Below are 20,785 nucleotides of genomic sequence, written 5' to 3' on the forward strand. Positions count from 1 at the left end.
CGGGGACAGAGTGGTCAGTTTATCCATGGAACAACAGAGACCCTGAGGACAGTGACTGTGGGCTTAGTCCATGGTCAGCTGATCAGAGAGCATTTATCACCCCCCATCCCCCACCCCCACCCCCGCTTTCTGACCGAGCTCTCTCATTTGCATATCTCCAGCAGCAGAGGCGTGTGAGCCAGCTCTCTTCCCTGCCGGGAGCTGGGAATGGTACCTTAGCTTGCTTATGAGGGACAAAGGCCATCATAGCCTCCCAGCAACCACAAAAAGAACCTGCCCATTCACCTGAATTATGAAAGAAGAGAAGCTTGACAAGAAAGGTGGGTAGAGGCAGCTGGGAGAGCCACACTCCTTAGTCTCAACCCCTGGAGAGCCAGTCTTTCTTTAGGTCTCTACCCACAAGTCCACTGCCCAGTGGGAGAGCCTTAGGCAGTTTTTTGTTTGTCTTGAGCAAGGTCTCCAGTGGCCCAAAGGGCCTCCCACTTGCTTTGAAGTTTAGAATGGCCTTAAACTTTTGATCTTCCTGCCTCCATCCCTCCCCCACCTGCCCAAGCACTGCGATTACAGGCACGTGCCCCCAAGTCCTGCTGAGCCTCCGGGCTCTCCTGCTACCTCTCAACACAAACAAAAAAGTAGAGGCCAGAGAGTCTACACCTCTGCTGCTCCCACTTCCATTGAAGATTTCGACTTGACCATCGTGCCCCGAGTCCAGCCCAGCTCTAAGCAGTGGCTTGGAGCGACACTAGACCTTCATAGCCCTGCCTGTAAAATGGGACCAAAAACTCTGACGACCCCCGCAGTGTGCCATGGGAATCGGCCGGCCTGCAGGGCAGAACGCCAAGCCAAGGTGATGCAGCAGTGGCAGTGGGCAGATCCTGCAAAGCCTAGACCGGCACTGCGTGTGCCAGACAGACCTCAGCGGACCACCGGTTCGCTTCTGTTATACTCGCCTGCCGGTCCTCCCACGAACTGCTCTCTTCCTGTGCCCATTTTGCGGAGGAAACTGAAAGTGCGGGGTAAAAATGACTTCCCCGGGGTGACAATGCAGACGCAGGGCTAGCATGGGATCTGCCGTGCATACGACGCGGCCTCCCCCGCTCTGCAGTCGCCCTCCTATGCGTCCCAGGCTGCCGAGCTCAGGCCAACAGAATGACCCAAGTTTCGCAGAAACAAACCCTAAAATTCCTGGTTCGGTGTTCTGTCTGCATCCCGGAGCTGGGACGCAGTAGGATCCTTGGGTTAACTAGAAGTACTAGCACTGCGCTATCCGCCTCCCAGCCCAGCGGGGGGGTTCCCGCATCCACGTGGTGTAGCGGCGGACACTACGAGACTGAAGGGGACAGTGCAGGACAGGCGGGTGCAGCGCAGAGCGAAGGGGCGTAACGCGCGGCAGGATGGCCAGTGCGGGAAGGGAGGAGGCAAGGCGGAACCCCCGAGGGGACAAGGGTCTCCGCACCTGCGGAGAAACCGGGGACCTCCTACCTTTCCTGAAGGGCATCGCGTCGGGGACGCCGCGCGGGGGACTGGCCCGCGACACCTGGGCAGGCGGACGTCCAAGTGGCAGCCCCGAGGCTCGGGGCGGCCTGCGGGCGATGGGGCCGGCGAGGGAGGGGAAACGGACATATTTGGTCACAGCCTGGCACGTCACGGCGCGGAGGAGGCCCCGCCGCGGAGCAGGAAGCGCGGGAGTCGCGTCACCCGTGCGCTCTGAGCGCCTGCAGGCGGTGGCCCGGAGCCCGGGGTGGGCGACCAGGTCCCGCCCTGAGCCTAGAGCCTTGAAGGTGACTCCTGCCTGTGCAGATGCCAAGCATGGAGGAAAACCATCTAGAAGTGGGTGAAAATTAGCTCATCCATCAGCTCCTTCGGGCGGTGTAGAGAAGGAATGAACTTGAAGGAATTTTATCTTCTTTTGCCTTAATGAAGTTGGGGCGTTCAAATGACTGACTGACTTGTATAGGCACTAAATACAGGCTGAGAGGAGCAGCCTAGGCAAACTCATGTTTAACAGTATTCGTGCTAAGATAGTTTCACACCTACACCAAGGCATACCTGATGAGAGTGTTCATCTTTAAATCCACAGGGGTGAATGGTTTGTTTCCTCAGAGTCTGAAACAGCTCGTCGTCGCCCACAGTTTGATAATCTGTCCACAGAGTGTCGCTTAGGGAACCAGAAGGAGGAGGCGGCAGCTTTCTTCAGGCTGGATAGTTGGTTGATCCAAATGTCCCAAAGCAGGATCCTCTTTTTGATTAATTAAGGCTTTCACTAATCAAGCCTAATATAGTGTTATCAGGCTGGTAATTAATTAATCCTAATACTTGAGACCCGGAGGCAGGACCACTGTCCCTTCTAGGCCAGCCTGGCCTACACAGTCAAACCTCATAAAACCAACAAACAAGGAAAAAAGAAAGAATAAAAAAAAAAATTCTCAGTTTGTAGTCAAAGCACATAGAAAGCTGGGGATTGCTTGAGTCCAGGAGTTCAAAACCAGCCTGTGAGACACTCCGAGACCTTAAAAAGTTCATTTCTGTCTAAGGAAACAGCATACTTTCTCTCTCCTTCCTTTCTCCCTCTATTCCTTTTTCTGTTTTTATTTAAGGTCGGTCCTCACAAGTCACAGGCTGGCTTTAAATTCTCTACTAGACAAGGCTTGGCCTTGAACTCTTGGTCCTGTTGTCTCACACTCCCGAAAAACATTCAAGGGATGCACCACCATGCCTTGCTGGAACAAGTTATTCTGTGTTGCACTCTGAAGAAAGCAAGAGTCACGGAAATTCTAGTATTTAAAACATTCATTCAAATGACAAGAGGCTGGCTCTCCACGCAATGGACAGACCTGTCCAGGTGAGCTGAACATTCCAATAGTTTGGGGTGTGGGGGGAGTGAGTGTGGGGATGTCCTTCCTGTCTTCCTTTCTTCTTCTTAGTAGAATCAGTGTACAGATAAATATGTGTAACCTCAACAAAACAAGGCACGCATGCCCATATACCTACACGTGTACAGATAAATATGTGTAACCTCAACAAAACAAGTTACATTCAATTAATTACGAAGGCGCAAGGCCCTCCCCTCCACTGCTAAGTAGTTTCAGAGAAATGCCATCTCTCCTGATCCCCTCAAGAATGAGGAGTGAGTCCCAAATGGAGGTCTGTCAGCAGCTGCATGAGACAGGCACCGCTAAGGGCAAAGTCTTACCTTCAAAGTACTTTTTCCCATCTACAACTTTACGGTTTGAGTCGCACATGCTGGTAGGGGCACTGTCGGCCATCTTTACCATGTGAGCTAAGTAAGCATGACCAGATGAGCTCCTGTCTGCCAGAATAGGTTTTCAAATATCCGTGCTAGACCGTAAGCTCAAAATGTGCATCTATGATGTTCCCTGATTGAACTATGACCTTTGGGAGCATGCGCAGGACTGAGCCTCTCATGAAGTACTTTCTTGAACATGTGTGCGCCTTGGATAAACCTCCCCACCTGCTTTGTTTGAGGAGCATGTTGCTCCAGGAAGAGTTCCTGCACTTGCCTTACTACTGCAAGTAATGAATCTTTCTCTGCTCTCACTTTTCCTTCCGACTTGCTTGGCTTTGACCAATCATTGTATTCGGCTGTGAAACTTTCTGAGCTAACAGCAAAGGGATCTTGCCTGAGAACAGGTCGGATGAGCTGTCAGACCACTGTTGTTAGAAGCATGGACCCCAGTCTGTCTCAGGAGTAGAGGCTGAGGTTTATGGGAGAGATCCAGCTTCCGTGCTGTGACTGACTGTCTACTCCCTCTGCCCTTTTCCCTGCTGGGAAGTGGAGGTGGACTTAGCCTCATGGACTTGGTTGTCACTGACGACAACTTCATCTCTGGCCAGTTGATCCAGATAAAGAGTATGTCAAGAACCGGAAAGTTAGCCGGGCGCAGTGGCGCACGCCTGTAGTTCCAGCTACTCGGGAGGCTGAGACGGGAGGATCGCTTGAGTCCAGGAGTTCTGGGCTGTAGTGCGCTATGCCGATCGGGTGTCCGCACTAAGTTCGGCATCAATATGGTGACCTCTCGGGAGCAGGGGACCACCAGGTTGCCTAAGGGGGGGTGAACCGGCCCAGGTCGGAAACGGAGCAGGTCAAAACTCCCGTGCTGATCAGTAGTGGGATCGTGCCTGTGAATAGCCACTGCACTCCAGCCTGGGCAACATAGCGAGACCCCCTCTCTTAAAAAAAAAAAAAAGAACCGGAAAGTTGGCCCAGTGGGTAAAAGCACCTGCTACCAGCCCTGACTTCCAGGGCTGGATATCTGCCCCATTGGTAGAAGGAGGGGACTGACTTTCACAAGTTTTCCACTGACCTGTACACACACACTCACACACACGCACACTCACATACACACTCACACAAATATTTTTTAAAAGAGTATGTCAGACAGACTGTTGTGGGGTATCCACCAGAGAAGACTGCTTGGACAGGGTTTAAGTCAACAGAAAGTCTTTATTAGCCCACCAGCAACAACACTGGGTGTTCAGGATCCTAATGTAGCTCCAAGCCTTTCTCAGGGTGAGCTTTTAAGCACAAAAGCATGTCCTGCATTGACATACTTCAGTTAACAAGAACAATTAGCCAGGCGTGGAACTACAGGAGTCAAAAAGGAAGGCTATAGTACAGTTAGAGACATCCCCGGCACTACGGCTTTTGATGGATGAGGTCTTCTTTGTTTTGGTGGTGGTTCTGTCTCTGTGCTTTGTTTTACAGCCTGAGTGGCATTTCCATCATGGAGCCAGTTGTGCTAAGGTCTGGGGGCCTGCTACACAGAATGCACACATCAGGTGTGTGATCCCAGTTGCCGTAGTAGAGCCAGAGCAGGTGTCTGCTGAGATGGCCATTCCTCCAGTTGGCACCTCTACCCCAGTGAACCCATTCATTCATAGGCTACGTTGCTGATGGGTACACTGTAAGGCATACTTAGAGTATTTGGTCTTTCATCTAAGTTTTCGCCTAGGCCTTCAGACTGCTGAGGGTCACTTCTAAGCCAGTGAGATTGCCGATGGCTGGAAAGATGAGTAGGGGATTGGTACCCTCAGTCCAAGTCCCTGGAAAGAGCAGTTGATCACCTATGATGAATGCTCTGATCAACTATGGCTGTGCAAGAAAACCTCCATTTAAACAATTTAGGATAAAATTCCGTTTGATTCCAGTTGGTAAGCCCAGAGGACAGAGAAGTTCCGTGCCCCACCCACACTTAGCTATCCTTATCCAACTCCCAGCGGTCACTCCTAACTCAAACCTTTCATAATAAAACGTTGTGCTACCAAGTAAATGGCCATCTCCGGTTCTGAGTTATTCTAGTGGGTAACTGAACATGAAAATGAAGGCAGGGTTTAAGAAGAGAGAGACATCTGATTTTTTTTTTTAATTTTTTGGTTTTTTGAGACAAGGTTTCTCTGTAGCTTTGGATCCTGTCCTGGAACTAGCTTTTATAGACCAGGCTGGCCTCAAACTCACAGAGATCTGCCTGCCTCTGCCTCTCGAGTGCTGGGATTAAAGGCGTGCACCCACCGCCCGGCAGGACTTCTGATTTTATAGCCACTTTGGACAGAAGTGTCAGTAGGCTGTAGTAATAGGGAGCTGCGGGGCTGCGTCCCCAGCACCCCAGCCACCTGGCTAGCTTATGCCCCGAAATAATTACACAGACACTGTATTCTTTTAATCACTGCTTGGCCCATTTCTATCTAGCCTCTTCTAGGCTAACTCTCGCACCTGGACTAGCCCATCTCTAATAATCTGCTGTAGCCCACAAGGTGGCTTACCAGGGAGATTCTAGCCTACGTCCATCCTGGGTCGGAGCTTCATCACATGTGTCTCGGAGAGCAGAGCTATCCCCGCGTCAGCCCAGGAGAGGGGAGCATGGCGTCTCTCTGAGGTGTCTGCCCCCGAGAGGAGAGCTGTTGAGTCTGAGCTCACTTCCTCTTCCTCCCAGCATTCTGTTCTGTTTACTCCTCCCACCGATGTTTTAACCTATGAGGGCCAGCCAAGCAGTTTCTTTATTACTTAACCAATGAAATCAACAGATTGATATATGACACTCCCACATCAGTAGGCTAGGCACTCAACACTCTGCTTTCTTTTCTTTTTACATTTATTTCACTTGTGTTTGTGTGTATGCGTGTGGGCACACACCTGCCACAAACATATGGAGGTCAGAGGATACCTTGTAGGAGTTGGCTCTCATTTCCACATGGGGGGCCCAAGGATCAAATTCAAGTCATCAGGCTAGATACCACTGCCCCAAATACTTTAAAGTTCTCTAAATTGTTTTATTCTATATATGTGAGTGTTCTGCCTGCATGTGTGTCTGTATAGCGCCTTTGTAAAGCACCAGAAGAGAAACATCAGTTTCCTAGGACTGAACTACAGATGGTTGTGAGCTGTCATGTAGATTCTGGGAGTTGGACTCAGGTCCTCTGGAAAAGCAGCCAGTGCTCTTAACCTCTGAGCCATCTCTCTGGTCATCCCTTTCTCTAATACTTTCTTGGGTCTTATGCTCAGCCTTCAAACCGTGGCTTCTGATACTAACTTCGAGTATCATCAGAATTGGACAAGATCCTAGGACGACCATCTGGCATCCGGAGAGTTGGAGGCTGAGTTCTTGGAAGGGAAACCCCCACACAATTAGTATCCCCATCTCTCTCCTTTGCTTGTTTAGTTGGGAACAGAAGACAAAGAACCCGGCAGCTGGCTTTGTTCCATTCCATGTTCAAATAACAGACAGTACCCTCTGATTTTAGTTGATGTTTAATAATTCTGGGAACACTTGCTCTTTTGCTACCAATTGGAATCAGTTGGAAGTGTTTCATAACTCAAAGCATGCTTCTGGTATGTCCTTGAAGAAAGTATCAAGACACCTGCTAGGAGGGGCTGGTTTAGAAAACACCCAGTGAGGGCTGGGGATGGAGCTTTATTGGAAGAGTGCCTGCCCTGTACACACAGATCCTGGGGTTAGATCCCTAGTCATTTAAAACAAATGAACAAAGGACAACAACCCAAGCAGGGTGTTCAAAGCCTGTAATCCTAGCACTCCCTGGGCCAGAAACCGGACAACAGAAGACCAAGGTCATTCTTGGCTATACAGTGAGTTCAAGGTCAACCTAGTTATGAGAGACAGCCAGAAAGAAACAGAGGAAGAAGAAAAGAGAAAGAGGGGGAGGGAGTGAAACTCCCAATGATGGGATGGGCTAGTGTAGGGTGAACCTATTGGGCCTTCCAGAGCGGAAAGACAGAGTTAGCGTGGTCAGCATTGGAGGAACGCAGCAGAGGTATGAACATAGCCTCTGATGATTTTCAGACACCGAGAATGGATTCAAAACCATTTTTAATTGAAACTATGTCCTGAGGCCTTGACGATATAGTATGAGTCAGAGAATGAAATTTCATCATTACTCACTGAGATGTCAATTACGCCACTGCCACATCTGCCCTGTCTAATGTGTATCGATCAGAAGACTGCGCTGCTTCCCGGGGCGACCTTGACTCAGCACAGCAGTGTTTTAAAAATCTAACCTAATTGCCAGGGATCTCTAGGAGACAGGGCTGGGCTCCAGGCTTCCTCCACCCTTTCTCCCTCTATCACTGCAGAATTGTCACCTTGGGTGAGACGATTTGTGCCCTGAGGGCTATAATTTTTTGTTTTGTTTTGAGACGCAGTCCAGGGTTGTCTAACTTGCTCCATAGCAAGGATGACCTTGAATTTCTAATCCTCCTGTCTCCACCTCTTGAATACTGGGGTGACAGGCAAGTGCCAGACACCCTGCTTATTCACTGTTGGGATTAAGTTTGCACAGCCAAGGCAAGCTTCTACCAATTGAGCTACAGCTCTAGTCTTCAGGGTTTTTGTGTTTGTTTTCGCTGTTGTTATTTTAAGGCAGGGCCTTATCATGCAAACTGGGCTGGCCTCAAATTTGTGACCCTCCATCTCCAGCCTCCCAAGTGCTGGAATTATAGGCCACAGTTACCAAACCCAGCTCCCAGGAGGTCCTGAGGATGGAGGATCTCAGTCTGGGTGGACATTTAAATTAATTCTCTAAAGGTAGCTGGAATCCCCACCCCTCCAGCAATCCACATTCCTGGCTTTCCCGGGAAGGTCTAGCTGTTGACACAGCTGTTTCTAGGCCTCACAGAACTGGAGGAAAACCCGGGTTCTTGATCACCTGTCTAAAGCACCCCTCACTGGGGTAGACTAATCCACACAACAGATCACAGCTCCGATATTTGTTTGGACAAAACAGAAGCACCTCATTTCCCTCACCCTTGCTTTCTGTGCTGTCAAACTGACGCCACCCCGGAAGTTGTGTCTCTTGCCACGTGGTTTTCTGGTTCCAAGGGTCAGGTATTGAGTTCATCCAGGGTTTTACATTTGGCTTCTTCTAGAGAAAAACATGCTTTAATGGACTCAGCATTTCCCTCAACATTTTTTTTTTTTTTCATTTTAGACAGAGCCTCTAGCCCCCAGTTCATTTCTGCCTCCTGCACTGAAGCTGACTTTGGATCTTCTTGCCTCCGCCTCCCAAGTGCTGAGATTACAGGCATGGGCAAACTATACCAAGTTGATGAGGTGCTGGGGATGGAGTTCAGGGCTTTGTACGTGCCTAGCCAACACTCTGCCAACTGAGCTATAATCCCCAGTTTACCCTCAGGCATTTTTTCCTCTTAACTCTCCAGCCCTCAGCCTCAGAAAATCTTAAAGTCAACTGTTGTTTAATTGACTTTAATTACATCTGCAAACCCCTTCAGGTTAGCTGATTTGGGTAACTGTATGCAAGGGCTGGAAATGCGGAGTTCATATTAGAATTCTAACCTCTTCTTAGGGTGATTTATGAAGACAGTCAGCTCTCAATTGGCCGCTAGTTTACACTGGGAGGGAATGGGCCTTAGGCAGCAGTGGCTTGTGGGCTTCTCTGCGTCCTCAGTCAGCCTGACCTGGCTTCACAGAAAGCATATCCCTTCTCTCTCAAATAATCCTCCTGGTTAATTCAAACCCTAAGCTTGGGCTAGTGGCACATATCTGTAATACTCAGGGGGCTCATGAGTTTGAGGGCAGCCTGGGCTACATAGCAAATTCAGGGTCTGTTTGGGATACATGTCAAGACTCTTGCCTTAGTAAATCAATTTATCCATATTATATCCATCCATTCACATCAATTTTTTTTTTTGATTCTTTTTTGAGACAGGGTTTCTCTGTAGCTTTTTTTGGTTCCTATCCTGGAACTAGCTCTTCTAGACCAGGCTGGCCTCGAACTCACAGAGATCCGCCTGCCTCTGCCTCCCGAGTGCTGAGATTAAAGGAGTGCGCCACCACCGCCCGGCCCATCCATATCAATTTTTATGTATATCCCTGACTGGAGGAATTCAATTAGTTTTCCTTTCTCCCCTCTGCTGAAGTTTCAGAAGTCAGGATTTGGTTTCTAGAGACAGATTCTTATTTTTTTTTGTTAGATTTATTTACTTCTCCATATGTATTTGTGCCTGCCATGAGTTTCTGTGCAACACATACATACAGGGAGCCCTGGCAGCTGGAGGGTCACTGGAGGTGGGTGCTGGGAACTGAATGAATGAAGATCCTGAAGGTAAAGCCTAACCATGTGCTCCTGGGAATGCGTGCCCCCGGACCAATATCCTGCCTCAGAAAGAAAGAACACCTACAGAAAGTTCTTATCGACAGGGCTTACCTGGCACCTCGAGATCTCACCAAACATAAGGATGGGGCCCCAGTAAAGATGGAGCCACAGAGAGGGGCAGGGCACACACAACTCAGGGCTGCACTTTGTCTACTCTTAGGAAACCCTCCTTAGGTCAGAAGGCTCCAGGTTTTCTCTTTTTCTTTCTTATTTATGAATTAACATTTAACTGAGATATGAAAACATAAAATTGCATGCATTAGTGGGGTCACCTGATGTCTTGACCCACACATGCAGAGTGTGATGCTTTTTGGAGAGAATGCCCGGCTATTTCGAAATTGCTGGCAATCCTTCTGCCTTGGCCTTCAGTGTATTAGGATTACAGACATCCACTGTTATGTCTGGGCACTCCTTTTCCTTCTCCCCCTACCCCACCACCTCCCTTTCTTTCCCCCACCCCATCTCTTCCTCCCTTTATTGTTATTGTAAAACAGGGTCCTAACTATGAGCAGTTGGTTGGCCTGGAACTCACTATGTAGACCAGGTTGGCCTAGGATTCACATAGATCCACCTGTGATGTGGGAGTGTCATATATCAATCTGTTGATTTCATTGGTTAAGCAATAAAGAAACTGCTTGGCCCTCATAGGTTAAAACATAGGTGGGAGGAGTAAACAGAACAGAAGGCTGGGAGAAAGAAGCTGAGTCAAAAAGTCGCCATGATTCTCCCACTCCAGGCAGACGCAGGTTAAGATCATTCCTGGTAAGCCAGCTCGTGGGCTAAAGAGATTATTAGAAATGGGCTAATCCAGGTGCGAGAGTTAGCCGAGAAAAGGCTAGATATAATGGGCCAAGCGGTGTTTAAAAGAATACAGTTTCCGTGTAATTATCTCGGGGCATAAGCTAGAGCTAGTCATGTGGGTGGCCGGGTGCCGGGGACGCAGCCCCACGGCTCCTATTTCAACACACCTGCCTCTGCCTCCTTGCTGGGATCAAAGGCATGGGCTGCTGTGCCCAGCCACTTATCCCGTCTTTGTGATGAAAACTTTTATGAGAGGTACAGTCATTGTTACTGTACTGATGGAACCACAGACCAGACCTCTTTCTCTGTCTACTATTTTCCTGTTGATGAGGCCATCTCTCCCCATCCCTTCCCCTACGGCTGGAAAGAATTCGGTTGTGGAAGTGGACCACATCTTCAGTATCTGCTCATCAGTTGACAAGTTGTTTCCATTCGTGTCACCAGGAAACAGGACTGCAGAGAACACTGGAGAGCGAGTGCGGTTGTCTCTTCTACTTATTCAAGGGTGTGAGAGATGGCTCTGTGGTTAAGAGAATTTGCTGTTCTTCTAAAGGACCCAAATTGTATTCCTGGTACCCACATGGTGACTCACAACTGTCTGTAACTCGTGGATGCAGGCAAACATTCACATTCATAAAATAAAAAATAAATAAATCTTTAAAAAAAAATTAAAATACACTGATTTCAACTAGCTGTAGTGACATGTGCCTGTAACCACAGCACTGGAGGTGCAGGCAGGAGGAAAAGGAGTTTGAAACTATCCTTGGCTGCTTACTGAGCCCAAGGCTAGCATGGGCTACATGGGACCCTATTCCAAAAAAACAAAACAAAATCATTATCAAGATCTAGGAGTGGTGCTAAGTGTTTTCAATTGGGAGGTGGAAACAGGTGGCTCTCTGTGAGTTGAAGGCCAACCTGGTCCACATACTGAGTTCCAGGCCAGCCAGGGTTACAGAGTGAGATCCTGTCTTTAAAAAAAAAAATCATCAACAACAAAAAATAACAATACTGATTTCAACAGGGCCTAGTAGAGCTATTATCCTGATACTCGGGAAGCTGATGCAGGAAGATCACTAAGAGTTTGAGGTTAGTCTTGACCACAGCTTAGTTGGTTAAGTACTTACCTAGCATGCCCCAAACCCAATATCACATCAGTGGAACATGGTAGCACCGGACTGCTGGCCAGCATTTGGGAAGTAGAGGCAGGAGGATCAGAAGTTCAAAGTCATCTTCAGTTACATAAGGAATTTGAGGCCAGGCTGTGTCCCTATCTAACACAGCAGAAACAACAAGCATGATAATACATGATGCATACGTACTGCTTTCATTTTCACTGAATAGATACACTTGGAGTGGGGATACTGGACCAGATGGCGTGTCTATTAGTTTTTACACTGTTGTCCATTATGGCCAACTCATAGGCCAACTGACAGCACAGAAGGGCTTCCTTTTCTCTCCATCTTCACAGGCACGTATAGAACAGTCACTCAGACTGGGATGAGGTGGTGCCTCCTAGTGGCCTTGAGTTTCATCTTCCTAAGGTGATGTTGAACATGGCGCATCTAATTGTGGGCCCTCTGTTCTCTTCTGAGAAGTGTCTACTTAATTTTACTGTCCACTGTTGGGTGGTAGACTGCTTGCTTGATTACCTTTGCTGTTAAGTTTTATATATTCAGATACCTACTTCCTGATGAGATGTCATTTGCACTGCTTCCTCTCATTGCGTAGCTTGACTCTTGGCTATGTTCTTTGCCTTGTGATATTACAGGGAGATTTCACAGGGTTACTTTTATAGCATCCTGACAACTGTATAAAATTATTAGTGTGTGTGTGTGCACGTGCATGCATGTGTGTGTGTGTTCGCTACGATAAGAATTCCTCGGAGCTTTGGCAAGGGCTCCCCCACTGCACTGGAGCCCCCCACTACATCCTCTACATTCTTTTCCTTTTGAAATTTTGAAACAGGCACGTTTCACTGTCACTCAGGCTTTGAACTCCTGATCCTTCTGCAGCGGCTCTCGAGTGCCTAGGATTACAAGTTTGCCCCATGAAGCCTGGCCCCGACAAACTTTTGATTCAGAGGGAAGACTTCATCCTACTTTCCCTGACAACAGAACTGGCCGCTACTAGGGGAGTGACTTGACCTGGATATTAAGCCAGACAAGGGCATACGAGAGTCCCACATCTCTCTGTTTGCTTGCTGTTAGTTACCACAGCATCCTTCTCTGGGGCACCTTGTCCTCTCCTCCAGCCACATGCCAAGGTAAAGACGTCAACAGTCTTTTGGGGTTAGTTCCCCTGGGAACCCAGAGCCTTCAGTCTTAGCAAATTGAGTCTTAATGACCTATTTACAGCTAAGGAGCCCAGCTGCCTTTTTCCCAGAATTCAGGCTCGCCATCTCTGGGCTGGAGAGGCTGCTCCTCTCTGCTGTGTGGCTTCCTAGAATGGGATGCTGCCTTCTGGAAGGGGAGGAAAACAGCTCTGGAGGCTTCACGTCATCACCTAGTCACTTCCATGAGGAAAAGACAATTCTTTATTGTGAAGCTTCACCCCACCGGTAATAAGGACACTTTAGTGACCAATCTAGCTGACAGATAAAAACCAGACATATGTCTGTCATCCCAAGACTCAGCAGGTAGAATCCAGAAGATCAGGAGTTCAGGACTAATCTGGGTGACATGAGAATGGCCCAAAACAAAACAGAAAGAAAACAAGAGAACCAAGCCAGTGGGGGTAAAGATTGTGACCAAGTCCATTCTGCTGATAAGATCAGTATGCCCAGGCTGGAGAGATGACTCAGAGGTTAAGAGCATTGCCTGCTCTTCCAAAGGTCCTGAGTTCAATTCCCAGCAACCCCATGGTGGCTCACAACCATCTGTAATGAGGTCTGGTGCCCTCTTCTGGCCTGCAGGCATACACATAGAAAGAATACTGTATACTAAATAAATAAATAAATATTAAAGAAAAAGATCAGTATGCCCTAGGGCAGCGTTTTTCAACCTGTGGGTAACAAGCCCTTTGGGATCAGATGACCCTTTCATAGGTTGCCTTAGATCATCAGAAAACACATAAATTTACATCATAATTCATAACAATAGCAATAACATATAATAATAATAACATATAACAATAACAATAGTAATGAAACCAATTTTATGTGGGGGTCAGCACAACATAAGGAATTGTATTAAAGGCTGGCAGCATTAAGAAGGTTGAGGTGCACGCCTGTAATCCCAGCACTCGGGAGGCAGAGGCAGGCGGATCTCTGTGAGTTCGAGGCCAGCCTGGTCTACCAAGGGAGTTCCAGGACAGGCTCCAAAGCTACAGAGAAACCCTGTCTCGAAAAACCAAAAAAAAAAAAAAAAGGTTGAGAACCACTGTCCAAGGGGGTATTGCTAGAACTTCTGCTGTGGTCACTTCTTCCTAAACTTACCAGTGTTTATTTCCCTGTAAGATGCAAAGAATACTTGTCACTGGCCACATGTCATGAGCAGGTTATTTTAAAAACACCTAAGTAGGTTAATTGTAGTTTTCATTATAGTGGAGGGTGGCCTTCATGTAGACAAGCCTGCTCAGGATGAGTTCATCCAGTTACTGTTCACGTTATTCAAATTCAACGCAGTGATCATTTTAAGCCTTTAGAGCTGACTTAAACTCCATGTTTCTATCTCGACTAGAACTAACTTGATTAGAAAACGGAAAAATTTTAAGGTTAGGGATATCTCTCAGAGGTAGTATATTTCATAAGCTCCACCCCCAGGACATTAAAAACAACTTTAAGAGTCACTGCTGAGAGAGACATTGGTGACTGGCACTATGCAGAAATGCAGCTGTTTAGTCCTATGGAGCCGTGCACGCCCGGGTCCCAGCTCATGGACAATGACAGCAGGAGGGTCGGGAGTCCAGAGTCGTTCTCAGCTACACCACAGGTTCACACCAGCCTGGGCTACAGGAGACCCTTTCTCACAAACAAGAAAAGAAAAAGGAGGGTAAGAGAGAGGGAGAGTAGGAGAGAGAGCCCTCAGCACTTGGGAGGATCAGGAGTTCAAGGTCATCCTCATCTACAAAACAAGTTTATATAAGACTGGGCTAAATCACCTTACTAGACCTGGATGGAGGTGGGTGGTCCTTGGACTTCCCACAGGGCAGGGACCCTGATAGCTCTATGGGCTGACAAGGGAAGGGAACTTGATTGGGGGAGGGAGGAAATGGGAGGCGGTGGCGGGGAAGAGACAGAAATCTTTAATAAATAAATAAACGGAAAAAAAATTTTAAAAAAAGACTGGGCTAAAGAAAAAAATAGTTGACAAACTTCCTTTAAAATTTTAAACAACACTTATAAAATTAATTTTTAAAAATACTTTTTTTCTCAAAGCATTCTTAAATATTTACAGGGAATTTTAACTCCTTATTTTTCCATACTGTTGATTTGAACTTTCCAGCTTTATCGAAAGTCTGCATCAGTTACTCCTGTTATATATTTTAAATTATGATCATAAGACCTTCCATTGCATACCCAAGGTCTCTCTTTCTCTCTCTCTCTCCCCACCTCTCAAATAAGGTCTCACTCAGTTGACCAGGCTGGCCTCAAACTCACAGAGATTCCCTACCTCTGCTTCCCAAGTGTTGGGATTAAAGGTGTGTGCTACCATCATCCGCTACAACTTCTTAAAATGCTAGACACACACACACGTAATCTAAATTTCGCCTTCAAATATCAAAACTATGATTGTTCTTCCACGTTAAAGGAAATATTTCCAGGGTCAAAAGCAGCTCTTGACCCAATAAAGAAACAAGGACAAGTCAGGGATGCAGCTCAGCGGCAGAGCACGTGTCTAGGACGTGTTAGGCCCTGGCTTGAGTCCTTAGTACCGTTAAAAAGAAGAGGAGGGGGAGGAAGCAAAGCAGGTGAGGCGGCACATGACAGCACTCTGGAGGTCCTGGCAAGTCACCCTGCATGTTGAGACTGCAAGGCCATCTGGGCTACCTGAGTCACGGTTTCAAGACACCGAAAAAGAAAAGAAACCGATATGACAAGAAAGTTGCGGGTCCTGTCCGAGGACTGAGTTTCTTATATATTAAGAAGACCCCCCGGATCAGGCCGTGTGAGGAGTTCTTATTACAGTGGAGAAACCCCAGCTACTTCCAGAGCCTCCTGACCTTCATTCATATCCTGAGGCTGGCTGACTTCACCAGGCACTAGGTCAGGTCTTGGCAAGTATGGGTTGTGCCTGGATGCAGGCTACAAGCAATGAACTTTTGCCTTCCTTCATATCCCGAGGCTGGCTGACTTCACCAGGCACTAGGTCAGGTATTAAGTCAGTGTAGGTTGTGCCTGGATACACATGACAAGCGATGAACGGTTGACAGCACCTCTCTGAGAGCACATGAGGGTGAGGGCTCACACTGAACCGTGCTTGCTTGCCACAGGGCTATCTCAGTGCCCAATCACCTCTCTCCAGTACAGTAGCTATAGACCTATAATAAAGTCTGGCATAATTTAGTCATTGCCAAAATTCTAGGTAAGCTGAATTATGTCTAAATATCCTCCTATTTTGACCTGGAATTAAGAGAGTACTTTTCCTCACTGACTGTACTGACTGGAGCAGGCAGAGTTCAGCTTCCCCATTCCCAACCCCTTTCTTTTCACCTGAGAAATCCTCACACAACTCCAGATATACAGGTATAGAAAATATGGATATAAATTAAACGTATACTGATAATAAAGTATAAGAAATCATTGTAAAACACCTATAAACACTATATATACATAATTTCATCATTTATTAGTGTGAGCAAATTTGCATTACTAATGAGATCAGTGTGCTAATTTCAATTTAATTTTACAACGAAAAACTAAATATTATCTGAATATTTTATGCTATAGAGAGAAGAGCATCTTCAATGCTTTTCAGAGTTAATTAGCATTTTGATTTGATAATTAGTGATGCTAAAAATGTTACTTTGCATGAGTGTGTAATCAAGGGCAGAAGAAGGTTGAGGGCCATTTCAGAAATGGTTAGAGGGCTGGGAGAGGAGGCTCAGGGGTCAGGAGTACTGTCTACTCCTGTAGAAGACCCAACTGTAATGTGACGATCGTGTTCCTGTAAGGGCTGGAGTTTTCCCATGTGTCGTAAACACTGCAGTGCACAGTATACAATAGTCAACTCTAAGTTACAGCGTTGGAGGCGGCCCTGGCTGTCTTGCCTGGTGTGAGGGCATATACTGTGCAAACTGAGCACACTGTGTGGTCAGAACCAACCTGCAATGCAGCTGTGTGCTGGAACAACAAGCCTGCTGGAAACCCCTCAGATTCCTTAGACGCTTAACTTTAAGTTTCTGGCTGTTGCATGCTCACTGGCCATGTATCACTGCTGGGTTTTGCACTTCCGACATTCAGTTATACAAGCCCATGTGTGGCCACAGTTTAAGACACGGATTAGACAATGAAATGCGATGAAGCTGAGCATGAAGACTGGAGCTGAATATGGGCGGGGGACAGCAAGAGTGCCCTTCACACCTCTTGTACTCTTTCCTGCCCTAAACTTCATGATCTAAGCCAAAGAAAGAATTGGCCTTCCTCCTACAAGAAATAGTAGACTCAATAGGGAAAACAACAAATAAAAACAAAACAACAACAACAACAAAAAAAAAACAGTAAAAAGAGACCCACCTCCCTCTACTATCTCAGATGCGAGAACATCCCTTCTCAGCCAAAGTAGCTCTGTAGGACCCACAGGTCCTTCAGCAAGATGCAGGGTTTTTGACTCATTCCCACAAAGAGTATCTTCCTGACGGTCAGTCATCACCGACCAGCTGTACTTATCACAGCCATGGTCCTAAACTCTCAGTGGCTAGCAGGGTGGCACTGTTGGTGGACTAGAACACAACCAAGACACCACATCAGCTCTGGTCTGCTAGCCTGGTCTTATTTTTCTCCAGACAGGGACATACTGTGTTATTGCCCAGCCTGTCCTTGAACTTGTCATCCTAGGCCTCTGGCTCCTAAATAGCTAGGATTGTAGGCATGTACCACCATGACCACCTTGCACGAGCTGTATAAGAAAAATAACCTCTTGGCAGCTCTGTAACCCAGGTTGGTCTTGAACTCACAGATATCTGCCTGCCTCTTCCTCCCGAGTGCCGGGATGAAAGGTGTGTGCCACCACTGCCTGGCCCCTATTTATTTATTTTTGAGACACAGTCTTGCTATATAGCCCAGGCTGGCCTTCAACAGCAATCCTGCATCAGCCTCCCATGTCCTGGCATCCAGTTGTGTGCCAGCTTGCTGGTTGATTTATTAAGTATTTGTTCTTGGTTTGCAGTCTGACTGACATGAAGACTAGCAAGAGGCGAGAAAAGCCACTTGAAATGTCCTACCATGGATCCAGTTGAACAGAATGGACAACAGATCATCATTTTTTATTTGTTGTGATGGGGACAGATGCCTTTCAGCTGTGACTGGCTGGATCATGAGGGTCTACAGGAAGGGCTGGCACAGCCCCAGAGAGGCAGGGGTTTGAGTTGGGTGGGATAATAAAGTGCACAGACTTTTTTTTCTTCTTTGTTTGTATATGGATACATACCTTTTACCCAAGGAGGCCAGAAGAGGATCTTGAATCCTCTGGAACTAGAGCTGTAGAAAGTTGTGAGCCACTATGTGAGTGCTGGGACTTGAACCTGTCTCCTCTCTCTGGAAGAGCAGCCAGTGCTGCTAACAAGCTGAGCCATTTCTCCAGCCCTAGAAATGCTATGTTTTTGTTTTCCATACTGGGAGAGACAATGTTCTATACAAAGAGGTAGATGGGGCAGGGTTATTCAACATAATTCTCATTCTAAATTCCTTTATTCAATTTTACCTTTTCATTTGTCTCTTTTGTTCTTTTGTTTTGCTTTATTGGTGTTCTGATAATTTCCTGTAGCCTGGGCTGACCTCAAACTCACTTTGTAACTGAGAATGACCTTGAACTCCTTACTTTGTAGGCAGGTTGAGATGCCATCTGTCTGTGTGGTGTATGTGCATGTGTGTATTCTCGAGCGTTCCATCTGTCACTCTCCACCTTATTCCCTTGAGAAAAGGTTTCTCACTGAACCTAGAACGAGGCTGGCAGTCAGCAAGACCTAGTGGCCACCCTCTCTACCCCCCTCAGTGCTAGAGTTATCCGTGTACACACGTGTACTGCCTTGTGAAGTGTTTTAATTGGGTGCTGGGCATTCAAACTCAGGTCCTCATGATTTCACAGCAAGTGTTTTACTCTCTGAGCACCAAAACTGTGAACTTTTAGTTTCTCTGTTGTTTTGTTTTTTCCCCAGACAGGGTTTCTTTGTGCAGCCTTTGCTGTCCTAGAACTAGCTCTGTAGACCAGTGGGGCCTCCAACTGAGACCCTCCTGCCTCTTTTAGCTTCTCTTTTTGTTTTTCCTTCCCCATCCTTCCTAGAGTTTTGAACCCAGCCAGAACTATGTACATTCTAGGCAGGAATTCTACGATGGAAATATACTCTCAGTCCTGCATCTTCTAACATTAGAGAAAGCCAAGTACAAGCCTACGCCCTCATCCAGTATTTTCAAGTTCCTCTAAAAACCGATTCAGTGTTCTATGGCAACCTCTTGCCCTCGGTACCCTGTGAAGATGAAATAGTCTAGCATACACAAGCTTGCTCTGAGCCCTTGAACAGCACAGCAGATGTGGTGGCACTGCTCAATTAAAAATGCTATTTCAGTCTTTCAGGGCTGCCCTGAAGGTTGTCATTAGCAGGAAGGGACTTGCTTCAGAATAAGAGGCCGCGTGGGTGACTGGTGGGAAGCCTGGGAGGACGCGAGGAGGAAGACTTACTTTGGTTTAAAAAGTATGCTTTGTCCACGTGCTCGGGGGAGGTGTTGCCTTTCCTGCAGTCACTGTTATAAACAGTTTGGCTGGCAGACTGCAGCGAGAATGGAACTCTGAGTACCACAGCATCTCTCCCAGGAGGCCCCCAGGGAACCTGAGATTCTTTTTATGGCAGGACTTGAGACGGGGCCTCACAACTAGCAGGGAATGGCCTTGAGCTCAAGGTCCTCCCACCTCTGCCTCAAGTGCTGGGATTAAAAGCATAAAATAACACCCGAGACTGGATAGAAATGAAAATGATTTGTGTAATTTCTTCAAGCAAGTCCATCATGGTAGTATAGACCTAGAATCATTGCTAACGGAGTCTGGGTCGGAGGATCACAAGTCCTGGGCCAACTTGGGCTATGTATTAAATTTACACAAACATTAAACAAAAGGTGCATTGCTGGGCGGAGGCATGCTCCTGCAGTACAGGTGCTGGGGCAGGAGGTTTCAGCAGCCATCAGCTTACTTCTGATTGCATTTTGTTGTTTGGTTCCTGACTCTGACCCTAGGATTGCAAGTTACTGTGGAGTATGTCTTTGATACTTTAGTTTTCTTGCGGGGAGGAGGGGACAAATATAACTTGATTACATTTGTTCCTTAGTTTTCTGAGAAAAAGCAGCAATACACACAGCTTCCCAATTCTAGTCTTCCAGCTAAGATCAGGGTTTTAGCAAGCCAGGAACCTATGAGGATTTGCCACAAACCTATCTACAGGTAGGTGCAAACTTAACTTTTCAGAAACTTTGAAATGGCATGTGTTCTCTGCCAAGAAAACAAACTTAAGTGTCTGAGAAATATATACCAGAACGAGAAGAGGAAAATAGAATTTACTAAGAGGTATTTGAACATTGTGTGAAAAAAGGAAAAAGAGGTAATCACTAAAGAAAAAAAAAGTCCAAAGAGTATCAAATCCAGAAGTTGCTGTACCCTAAAATCATACTAAAAGTATCACAGTTCATGTAACTTTCAAAAGAACATGAATGTAACAATCTTCCTGTTATCCTGAGTGGGACTGCAGCTGCAGGCCCCAGGGTAGGGAAAGTGGGTCGTTTCTCTCATCCTGGGGCACATTTTTCTTTCTCCATTATACCATAAAGAAAAAGAAGGTTGGGGACCACCCTGATTGGTAACAAACCCCAACAACCAACAGCAGCTGTTTGTGCTCATGCACTAAGATGAGAACTGCACTGGCAATTAAACCGCCACAAGTGTAGAGAAACGGGGACACAATTCTCATGCCAGGACACCTTAGGACCAACAGGGCATTAGGAGTGGGAACTTGAACCCAAGAGAAACCCAGACCTCTCCCCCCATCACAATCAGTGGCTTACAGACTGGGGCTCTCTTGCTCAAAGAGTTTGGATCCCTTGCCAACAAACGTAACTGTTGCTTTGCCTTCCTTCCTGTCTTTCTGGTTTTTTCTTTTTCTTTCTTTTTTTTTTTTTTTTTTTTTTTTTTTTTTTTTT

The 20,785-nt window shown here is 46.9% G+C and overlaps 1 protein-coding gene across 1 annotated transcript in view; it reads right to left on the bottom strand.

Moving 5' to 3' along the window:
* Pfkfb3 (6-phosphofructo-2-kinase/fructose-2,6-biphosphatase 3) overlaps positions 1-1,647 on the bottom strand; it is an 85,580-nt gene extending 83,933 nt beyond the window's left edge. The window contains exon 1 of the mRNA XM_026783000.1: positions 1,483-1,647. Within this exon, the coding sequence (XP_026638801.1) occupies positions 1,483-1,498 (16 nt within the window). The 5' untranslated portion in view covers positions 1,499-1,647. The remainder of the gene's footprint in view (positions 1-1,482) is intronic.
* Positions 1,648-20,785: the final 19,138 nt, after the last annotated feature.

The sequence above is a fragment of the Microtus ochrogaster genome, chromosome 16, assembly GCF_000317375.1.
Source record: "Microtus ochrogaster isolate Prairie Vole_2 chromosome 16, MicOch1.0, whole genome shotgun sequence".
In the NCBI taxonomy this organism is placed as follows: domain Eukaryota; kingdom Metazoa; phylum Chordata; class Mammalia; order Rodentia; family Cricetidae; genus Microtus; species Microtus ochrogaster.